This window comes from Mus caroli, chromosome 17, assembly GCF_900094665.2.
Source record: "Mus caroli chromosome 17, CAROLI_EIJ_v1.1, whole genome shotgun sequence".
NCBI classification, from domain to species: Eukaryota; Metazoa; Chordata; class Mammalia; order Rodentia; family Muridae; genus Mus; species Mus caroli.
In genome coordinates, this window is record NC_034586.1 from 82,723,590 (window position 1) to 82,734,963 (window position 11,374).

The 11,374-nt window shown below is 44.5% G+C and overlaps 1 protein-coding gene across 1 annotated transcript in view; it reads left to right on the forward strand.

The window, feature by feature from the left end:
• Positions 1-10,764, forward strand: part of Socs5 (suppressor of cytokine signaling 5) — a 28,962-nt gene extending 18,198 nt beyond the window's left edge. Inside the window, exon 2 of the mRNA XM_021186428.2 lies at positions 6,802-10,764. Within this exon, the coding sequence (XP_021042087.1) occupies positions 6,814-8,424 (1,611 nt within the window). The 5' untranslated portion in view covers positions 6,802-6,813 and the 3' untranslated portion in view covers positions 8,425-10,764. The remainder of the gene's footprint in view (positions 1-6,801) is intronic.
• Positions 10,765-11,374: the final 610 nt, after the last annotated feature.

The following is an 11,374-nucleotide window of genomic DNA, read 5'->3' on the forward strand; positions in this document are numbered from 1 at the left end:
GAAAGAACAAAACATACATAACCTGTTAGGATTTTATGTTTTCTAGATGTCCAGCATCATAGGCTGCAATTTAAACTGTAGTAGTGTTTTATAGACTAAAAAGGAATTCTGAAGCGCCTGCACACACACAGAAAAGAGAGTACGGATTATGTTGGACCTTGTCCAGGTCTGCACAGATTAGCCATCCGTAGTTTATGTTGTAGACGAGCTATACTTCAACTGCTAAGGAACGCTGAACTCGGAACAGTCTTTCCTGGGAAGCGCTATAGAGGCATGAATGGGTGATAGACTTTGCAGTCTGGCAGGTATTATACATAGGAAGATATTGACGTTTATGGTGTGGCCTGGGAGAATCAAAGGGGAAAAAATCAAAGCCCTGACGATTTTTTTTTTTTTTTTTTTTTGGTTTTTCGAGACAGGGTTTCTCTGTGTAGCCCTGGCTGTCCTGGAACTCACTTTGTAGACCAGGCTGGCCTCGAACTCAGAAATCCGCCTGCCTCTGCCTCCCGAGTGCTGGGATTAAAGGCGTGCGCCACCACGCCCGGCTAGCCCTGACGATGTGAAGCAGCAGTGCTGTGGCCGGAGCCTCTGCTGTGCTGTGCCACGTGGCTGGAGCCACTGCTGTCCAGCAGTGGCCAGAGCCTCCGCTGTGCTGTGCCGCGTGGCCGGAGCCACCGCTGTCCAGCAGTGGCCAGAGCCTCCGCTGTGCTGTGCCGCGGGGCTGCAGCCTCTGCTGTTACATAGGTCCGGAGCCTCCGCTGTGCCTTGCCGTGTGTGGCCGGAACCTCCGCCGTGTGTCCTGGAGCCCTGGGCTCTGTGTGTGTGCTTCTGAAGTTCCCATCACTCTGTGTTACTGGTCTCATCCACCTCATGCAAGAGACACACTGAGAAGCTGAAATGTCACCTGGCAAGTGCAGCCTCCACTCCAGCCCCTTCGGGCTTAACTATTTCTAGCCTGTGCCTTTTCCTTCTCTTGCCTGAATCAACAAGCAAAGTGCTGGCTTAGTGTAAGAATAGTATATGAGGTGGGCCTGGAGCTTCCTGCCTCGTGACACTACACTGTACATTAGAAGTAGGAGAATAAATTTAAGAAATGAAAACTGTAAAATTACTTATTTTTTAAGTTAGAAAAAAATAGACCTTAAATTGACCTTCTGTCATCAAAGGATGTTGTTATGAAGTCCATGAGACACTGTGACTCTTAATTTCTTTCTTCTTTTCATTTATTTTTTTTAACTGTTATTTCTCTTGACCAGCATAGAAAAACACAAGAACGTCTTAAGTATCATTTCTTTGAGTTGGGCATGTGCTAGCAAACACATTGTTAGCGTCAGTGAACTTGGTATAGATGATTAGTTCTAGCAGTAGCAGAACATTATAGGTGTCTTGCAGTCTTATTCCAAGGGTTTTATAGTAGATGGAGAATTGAAACCAGAATGTTCAGGGCTGGGAAATTATCTGACTGAACAATGCTTTTTCTACTGTGCGCAAGGTTTGGGTCCAACATCCCTCCCCAGCATTACCGGGAGAATGAAAATGAAGCCAGAACATCTATGGTAAGGCTGTGAATAAAAGAGCATAGTAGGGCTATGGATACCAGATCATAGCAGGGCTGTGAATAACCGTGTTCTTGGGATTCGTTTTATCAGATCGTCAGTTCATTACATCTACAGTCGAGTAGGCCAGGGGTTTTTGGAGTGCATTTGCGGCCTTTGTCACATTTTAGTGCTAAGGCTTATGCCGGGTAGGTAGGTAGAACAATCTTAGGACAGGCGAAGGCCAGAAGTCCATGTCGGGTGTTTCCTTATCACCCACATTTTCCTTTGAGGCAGAGTCTCTTGCTGGACCTGGAGCTCACCATTTTGCTAGACTCACTGGCCAGTTACATATATATGATTAAATAATACATTGTGGAGGTTGTATGAAAGATAAATTCATAATGTGTGTATTAATGTGTTAATCTGCTTTTGAGATTTTTGTTGATAGAAATACTCTTACTTCTCATGAGTTCACTTCATGTGTTCCTGCGATCATCTCAATCACAGCATTTCAGAAGTTAGATTATTACCTTTCTCCAAGCCCTAACTGGCTCACAGTGTTCTGCCTTACCTGTCCTGTCTCTGTAAAAGCATCTTTGTCACCATTTGCCCAAGTTATCCTGCACTCCCACTTCTCCATTCTGCATTCTCAGTCATCAGCCTTCTAAACATCTCTGCTCCATCTCTGCTGTCAGAGCTCTTCCCCCCACACCCCTAAGACAGGGATTCTCCGTGTAGCCCTGGCGTACCTGGAACCTGCCCTGTAGATCAGGCTGACCTCAAACTCACAAGAGATCCATCTGCCGCTGCCTCCCTAGTGCTGGGACTAAAGGCGTGCGCCACCACCGCCTGGCTATTACTTGCTCTCACTTGGGCTCTGCACTTGCCTTCAGTGTGCTCCAGCTTAGCCCTGCATCCTCTCAGTACAGACTACAAAGCCTGCTTCTCTGCAGCTTTCTCCTAGTGCTCTTGGCCTTACCTGCTAGGCTGTGCTGACTTTAGCGTTGTTTGTGCTCTGCACTTTGCTCTATCCCCCTCTCCATCCCAATCCATTCCTTCCCATTCTTCAGGACAACATTCTGAACATCACCTCCCCAGGATTCCTTGTTCGCCAGCTCCGAAGACAGGCTCTCTTCCTGTGATCATGGGATGTTGTTGTACTTAATCGTGCTTCACTATGGACTGATGCTCACTGAGCAAAGGCTCTTACCTGTCACAATCTGGGCCAGTTGTCCAGAGCTTAGTAAAACGACTCACACATTAAATCTAGCTCGTTTTAGCAAATGTAATCACCCTGTTATCAGCCTTTGATTAGGGGACCAGTTCAAGTGCTGAGATGAGGTCACTGGTTCTCAGGTTCCGACTTTCTGTCTCACAGAACTCTGTCCACAGTGTACCAGCTACGAAGCCAGTTGGGAACGTTTAAGTAGATGCTCTTGATATATTCTAAATTTAGAATCTTTATAGATCTTTGGTAGGATTCTTCAATTCACTGAACTATTTTCATTGAGAATTCTAAAGTCATTCACCTTAGGCTTGCAGCCCTCCCACACTCCATTATGGCAGTCAGCGTTAATTACATCCTATGATTTAGTCTAAGAGGCACGAGCAGATTTAGGATGCATAACTAACTCAGTATAGCTCAGCCAGGGCTCCACACTTTTTTGAGTGCATATTCAGTCCATTTATTGATAGATCGTGTGCACTGCATTATTGTAACTTGGGGGGTGGGGGCTGAATCATATGATCATTTAAGCCTTTAAAGCATTGTTTATGTGGATCTCTTGCATGTGTTTCAGCTAATATTAGACAGCAGTGTCAGCAATAATTAGATAACACGGACCAGATCACAGCATTAGTGTTCAGACAATGAAAAATAAATGTTTTGAAATAGTTCTCAGATCCTTCTGAAGTGTTTATAAATATGACAGGTCATACATCGCTCGAACTGTGGGTCATCTCTAATGGTAGAATTAATATCATATTGCCATTTCCAAATGCTAACATGCCTAAAGAACAGCAGATAAGATTCCCATGCACACTGCCGTGGAAGGAATACTGTAATCACTGCAGTCAGTCCTAGGGCCCAGCTTTTCTGGCCATTGTAGCGCTGGTTCATGTGTGAGAGACTCACTGAGCTGAGTCTGACCATTTTGAGCAGTGGAGGATTTGAGTTGGGCTCTAGTTTTTCTATCCACTGTGATGTGCAGTGTTTAAAACATTCTGAATCTATGTCTCATAAAACCTGCACAGTCCCATTGCATCGAACTCCTGGAGAGGATTTCAGTTACTTTGTTTTTATAGAAAATGTGTAATAGACACTACTTGATATAAAGGGAGTCTTTGTACTGTTTAGGTTTTTTTAATGTAAAGTTTTGAAGTACTGGAATTTGATCTGATTCTACTTAAAGCTGATTTATTGCTTATTATATTAAATACAAGTTTTCAATAAATGCCATTTAACTTAACAAATCATTATAAAACCAATTTCAAATTATAACTCTTTGAGGAAAATAGTAACTATTTAGAATATTGTTTTGATAGAGTTAAGCATGTGTGGAAATGTGAAAGACTAGAATAGACCTTCACTTTCATTCTAGAACCTGGTCCATTTGACACTTAGTCCTTTCCTTTAGTCCTGTGCCGCTTATAACCACAAAGTGAAAGGGTTGTGACGTACGTAGCTCCAAAAGTGCTCTGCTCCAAGCCAAGTACATTCCCAAAGATTTAGCAGCAGAAACGCAAATGTGACATTAAGATATTTGGAATGCATTTTTTTAATTTTTGCCTCAACTGTTAATCACTATCAACACTTTTAAGTTTGCCGCTGTTATAGTCCCATCCCAGTAGCATTTCTACATTAAAAAACAAAACAACGCAGCAGCAGTCTCCGCTGTCTTCCCCAAAGACAGTCTGTAAGCAAAAGAAAACAGTATTTTGTCAGGATGCAGCCTGGGGAGCCTCTGCATTGCAGTGGCTTGCGTGTTCCATCTCTGGAACCAGCCCAGGGGTCCCAGGCTAGAAGCTGCCTTGATCTAAGTTTCCTCAAGACTGTAGAGTTCCATCTTGCAGGAAGTTCCTTAACCAGGAAGGGAAACAACTTGAAAGAGCACCCAGAAGTCCCTGAAACTGACCAGATTCACTGTTGACAGAGTAAGCAATAACAGCTGAGTCCCCCTTGGATGAGTGGAGTCAAGCTGCAGACTGTGAAACCAGACTAGCTTCCTAGAACCAGAAACCAGCTGAGCGGCCTGGAGGAGGGTTAGCCAGCAGAGGCACCTGGAAAGGACACGCTCTTGCCTGTTGAGCGGCCTGCAGGCTGTGCAGGGCGCTCCAGGCTCCCAGCTTGGTGAGCTGTCACCCATGCTGGGACGGGCCTTGGTGATGCAGCTGTCTCTGACTCATTTCTGCTTCTGTGAGTAACCCCACACCTATAGGCAGAAAGTCCGAGCTCACTTACGGGTTTTGAAAACCCACCAGTCCCTGAGGTCGAAATCCCACCAATCATATAGCTCTCCCCATATTGCGAAGCCATCAAGTAATCTCTAATACTAGAAGTCCAGAGCACACCTACAAAGACAACAGAATCACCAGAAACAAACGCTCCAGGACTGCCTGTGATTAACACTTAGGAGCAGAAGACTGAGCGATACCAAGACATTGGAAGCCGAGTTAGTGTTGTGGGTTATGAAATTAGTGGACACTAACTTTGCTGTGAGCCTCCTGCAGGCTTACCCACATACTTCCAGCGTTAAATCTTCGGAAACTACCTTTCAGATAGATGCATATTTCTTTTGTTGGTGTTGCCATTCAATCAAGAACATTGTTGATCCAGTAGCTTTTTCTATAAAAAATGGGCATGGAGATACTAATTAGTTTTAAGTAATGAATATTCTCTATTGTTCTTTTAACTCTGGAAAAGACAAGCTAGTGAGATGGCTAGGTGGCTGACAGTTGAGATTTAAGTAGGTTTTCCCAGTTCTTCTAACAGCTTGCTCATCATTGAAGTAGGATAGTGTGTTTGTAGTCTTAGGTGCTTTTTGTGAAGTACCATAGACTGCCTTAAGCAGGGCTGGGGTGTAGACACCAGGTGCATAGTTTGTACTCTGTTTTGCTAATTGCTACATTGTCACAGCCTTGTGCTAATTGCTACAGTGTCAGCCCTGTGCTAATTGAGAGTGTCACAGCCCTATGCTAATTGCTACAGTGTCCTAGCCCTGTGCTAATCCAGTGCCTTAGCCCTTTGCATTCCTCCTAATCTTATTCCTCCAACATGAACCCTGTAGGGACATCCTTGCCTTTAAGCCAAAAGTATTACAGTCTTTTTCTTCACCTTTTCCTGCCTATTCAAACTGCTGCTTCAGAATCAGGATAAACTCTGCACTGTGGAGTGGGGAGGGCTGAAAAACGGGGCTTCAACAAGGTAAGCCTGAGATAAACCTGTGACAGGCAGAGCATCAAGGAGTTGATAAGTAATATTAACTTTCAGACTACACTGTGCGTATGCATGTGTCTGTGTGTCCGTGTGAGATTAAAGGACACCTCTGAAGACTCGGTTCTTCCATTATGTGGGAAGGAGGGTTGAACTTGCATCATCAGAGTAGACAGCAAAGCACCTTGATTCACAGAGCCATCTCACCAAACCTACAACTTTTGACGTAAGGGATAGATTTCCCCTTTAACTGTCTGAGACCATTCAGTTCCTTGAAATAAGGAGACACAACTCGGTATCACAACGAGGTTCAATTACTGCCTGGGAAACGGAAAGCAGAGTTCGAGATGGCTTATTTCCTTCCGATTAACTCAGTTCTCTGAAAGGAAATGGGAAGTGAGTGGGCCTGAGTGGTGCCCGGGCTCCCTGCTGCCCCTGCTTAGGTAGGTGTGGCCCGTGTAAGGCCAGATCTTCACCGAGTTGTGCCTTTCCTAGTAGGAAGGAAAACAACTGCACGGGCCTCTCCATGCCCATTTTTTATAGAAAAAGCTACTGGATCAACAATGTTCTTGATTGAATGGCAACACCAACAAAAGAAATATGCATCTATCTGAAAGGTAGTTTCCGAGGATTTAACGCTGGAAGTATGTGGGTAAGCCTGCAGGAGGCTCACAGCAAAGTTAGTGTCCACTAATTTCATAACCCACAACACTAACTCGGCTTCCAATGTCTTGGTATCGCTCAGTCTTCTTGTTAAACTGAGATCTCAATTTTCCAGCTGCAGGGGCCTCTCAGATTAGTTAAATTTTTTTTCTATTTTTTTTTCTTTAGCTCTTCTAATCAATGGATAAAGTGGGGAAAATGTGGAACAACTTAAAATACAGATGCCAGAATCTCTTCAGCCATGAAGGAGGTAGCCGTAATGAGAATGTGGAGATGAACCCCAACAGATGTCCGTCTGTCAAAGAGAAAAGCATCAGTCTGGGAGAGGCAGCTCCCCAGCAAGAGAGCAGTCCCTTAAGAGAAAATGTTGCCTTACAGCTGGGACTGAGCCCTTCCAAGACCTTTTCCAGACGGAACCAAAACTGTGCCGCAGAGATCCCTCAAGTGGTTGAAATCAGCATCGAGAAGGACAGTGACTCGGGTGCCACCCCAGGAACGAGGCTTGCACGAAGAGACTCCTACTCTCGACACGCCCCGTGGGGAGGAAAGAAGAAACATTCCTGTTCCACAAAGACCCAGAGTTCATTGGATACCGAGAAAAAGTTTGGTAGAACTCGAAGCGGCCTTCAGAGGCGAGAGCGGCGCTATGGAGTCAGCTCCATGCAGGACATGGACAGCGTTTCTAGCCGCGCGGTCGGGAGCCGCTCTCTGAGGCAGAGGCTCCAGGACACGGTGGGTTTGTGTTTTCCCATGAGAACTTACAGCAAGCAGTCAAAGCCACTCTTTTCCAATAAAAGAAAAATACATCTTTCTGAATTAATGCTGGAGAAATGCCCTTTTCCTGCTGGCTCGGATTTAGCACAAAAGTGGCATTTGATTAAACAGCATACCGCCCCTGTGAGCCCACACTCAACATTTTTTGATACATTTGATCCATCACTGGTGTCTACAGAAGATGAAGAAGATAGGCTTCGCGAGAGAAGACGGCTTAGTATCGAAGAAGGGGTGGATCCCCCTCCCAATGCACAAATACACACCTTTGAAGCTACTGCACAGGTCAACCCATTGTATAAGCTGGGACCAAAGTTAGCTCCTGGGATGACAGAAATAAGTGGAGACGGTTCTGCAATTCCACAAACGAATTGTGACTCAGAAGAGGATTCAACCACCCTCTGTCTGCAGTCCCGGAGGCAGAAGCAGCGCCAGGTGTCCGGGGACAGCCACGCGCACGTTAGCAGACAGGGAGCGTGGAAAGTTCATACGCAGATCGATTACATACACTGCCTTGTGCCAGATTTGCTGCAGATCACAGGGAATCCCTGTTACTGGGGCGTGATGGACCGATACGAGGCAGAAGCCCTTCTAGAAGGGAAACCGGAAGGCACGTTCTTGCTCAGGGACTCTGCGCAGGAGGACTACCTCTTCTCTGTGAGCTTCCGCCGCTACAACAGGTCTCTGCACGCCCGGATCGAGCAGTGGAACCACAACTTCAGCTTCGATGCCCACGACCCCTGCGTGTTTCACTCCTCCACTGTCACGGGGCTTCTCGAACACTATAAAGACCCCAGCTCTTGCATGTTTTTTGAACCGTTGCTAACGATATCACTGAATAGGACTTTTCCTTTCAGCCTGCAGTATATCTGCCGCGCAGTGATCTGCAGATGCACTACGTATGATGGGATTGACGGGCTCCCGCTACCGTCGATGTTACAGGATTTTTTAAAAGAGTATCATTATAAACAAAAAGTTAGGGTTCGCTGGTTAGAACGAGAGCCAGTCAAGGCAAAGTAACTCCTGTCCCCAAAGGGCACTAACTAAGTCTGCTCTCACGTGCATCAGACTGCACCCATAGGAGGCAGAGTCAGCCGCTAGGATTTCCCACCCAGAATGGGAGCTTAGTCATTAGCCTCTGCCCTATGGGATCCGCTGCTCCTCAGACAAAGGTGCCTAGGGACAGCAAGGTGGCTTGCAGGTGTTCGGTGGGCTGTGACAACTGAGGGAGGCAACTCCGGGGCATTTGCTATGAAGAATTCTATTTCTTACTGAAGAACAAATTATTAATATCGGATGGGTATTTCAATAGTGTGACTAATGTTTGAAATTATTTTTTCTAAGAATTTTTCTATAACCTTCAGAAAAAGTAATGATGTTTGTAGTTACTATAAATCAAGCTTTGAAAGTCCAAAACAAACAAGTAAATAAAAGACTACCTTCCCTTTAGAGAAAAACAAATGCAAGTTTTCCGGCCACAGGGCATTGTGCACTGTCAGTGTGGCTTGTAGTCAGCCTCCGTTTCTCCTCAGAGAAGGAGGCTCTAAAGTAAACCAGGTTTTCCTAGACAGTTCTTAACCCTGAGACTCCCAGGTCAGTGGTGGAGTTGTGCAAAAGCCCCAGTGTGCATTTCGGATGAGCACGGTGACCTGAGAGCATGCAGTTGGGGTTTCCAGTGGGGTGTCTTGCTCTTAAGTTGACAACATGTGCAGTCCTCCCATTGTCTCATCAAAGTTGGGATCCTTTCCTGTGCCCTTGACTATGTGAACCCAGAGGAAAATGAGACTAGGAGATGCCCAGACACATCAGATAGTAGTAACTCCACTGGTTGACGATGCCAAGTTGTGTTAAACTATAATTAATCATTTGGATGGCAGTATTTATCTCTTTGTTGTAAGCTCATAGCCGAATTGCTTAAGTACAATTTATACTATACAATTTTAGTGCAGTTAATTCTTAACAGAAAACCTGAAGTCTAAATTGCAGATTTAAAAGGTACTGTACACCCATGCTGCCTGTAAATAACTTTACTTGGCACCTTTTGTCACTTAGGATAGTAAGTAATACAACTTGAGTGAATGCTTGGGACGTGTTGTCGAGTTCTAGTGTTGCTTCTCGTGTTGGACTGTGTTCTCGGTTCTGTCCTAGCCATTTGCACTACAGTAGCCAAATCCATTCCTGTGTGTTGCCGTGCTCTGTAACTGCTGCCGGGTGCTCCTCGGCCCTCATGCCAGCTGCTGCAGGAGGTTGCTTTCTGTCCCATGGCTATTGCCAGGGCTTCCAGAAAGAAATGCTACATTTGTATGCAACAGTAACCCTTTAACTGCTAAACGTATGTTTCTGCTTGCTGTGCCTTGTTCTGGCTGCTTTTCCGTGCTAATAAAGTATGTTTGGTGTTCTTGTATATCTGCCGTTTTATACATTTGCCACAATTTCTCTTGTACATGGAATGGTTTGGGGTTTTTAAATAAGCATTGACAACTTATCGTAGTTAATGCAGATTCACCTACAACCGAATACTGACCTGTCAGAATACGCTAACTCTAAGTTGAACGCTCTCTAGCTTTTTAACCCTAATCACATTTTGTGAACCAGTGTCTGTAGTCACTGCAAATTAGTGTGTAGTTTACAGCAGGACCCAGAGGATTGAGAACCTGGTGATTCTCTGCGCAGTAGGGAGAGGCTGAAACCAGCGGTCACGTTAGCAGATGAGTGTTAGACCATCCAGCCACACCAGAAACAGGGGACACGGAGTCTGTGTACCAGGACGCCACAGCTCCACTTAGTGGTTTAGGGACCATTTTAATTGAAGATAAATGCCTGAAATGCGGACCTTTAACCAAAGACTTGTTCATTTCAATGCAGAATGGGGATGGAAGGAACTTGGATCTCTCTGTTACTTGTAGTAGATGTCCCTGAGGAATATATACCAAAGTGTCTGAGAACTTCATCCAAACCTACTTTCAAAGCATAATGTGCAATTAAGTTGTTATGACGTAATTCTATTGTGTAATTGTTGGGTCTGTTTTCTTGAGCTTACAGTGTACCTGGAAGAGGAACCTCTTAAGGAAAGATAAGTCCATGCTGAGAGCTGGAGGAAGACTGTGATCAGGCGATGCTGTGAAGAGAACTTGAAACTCGGAGAGAGCCTTGATGTTTTTATATGCTTGTAGCAAATTGATGTTCTCACTCTAGTTTTATAGAAAATATTAATGCTTTTATGTATTTCAGAACTTTCCCTGTGTAACATGCAAGTTGTTTTAAGTGTAACTATTGAGTTTATGTAAGCATGTGTCCACTGTGCTAAAGGCACTTATGTTTCAGTTTGTGTACAATATAAATATGCAACTTTGGGGTTAATTTTTTTGTTAAAATATTAGTAGCTTACATTTAAAAAAAAAATTCTCCAGCATGGACGTGCAGCGAAGTCTTTTTTTCACTATTTGCCTGAAGCCCACTGTAGCCTTTTGACTAAATTAGTGTTTTTATGTTTTGGGAGTGGCACATTTTATTCTAAACCAAGGAGTTCTTTAGCGGTTGCTGTGTGCGAGTGTAAGCCACAGGGCTATATCACATGGAGGGAGCTGAGTTTCCTCTCATTCTGTCCCGCCTCCCTCCTCACCCACCCTGTCCCCCCTCCCCTGTGTCCCTCAGTTTGTTCACATATGCAGCATACATATTTATAGTCACTATTGTGTGCACTTATGTGCTTATACACATACGGTGATAATATTTTAAACAACGCTATTTCCACTTGGCTTAATTAATTAATTAAGAATAATTAATGTCATTTATCCTGTAGCCACTGAGGATCATTGTGCCATTCTGATCTCGTTATGTGCCCCTAAAGTTTGGCCCTGGTACTGTTGTCTTTTTACAGAGGGAATTTATCAGTATTTTATTTTCTGGCTTGAAAGTTTAAAAAAAAAATAGTTGCTTCAAATACAACTATAATACAGTCAAAATCAAA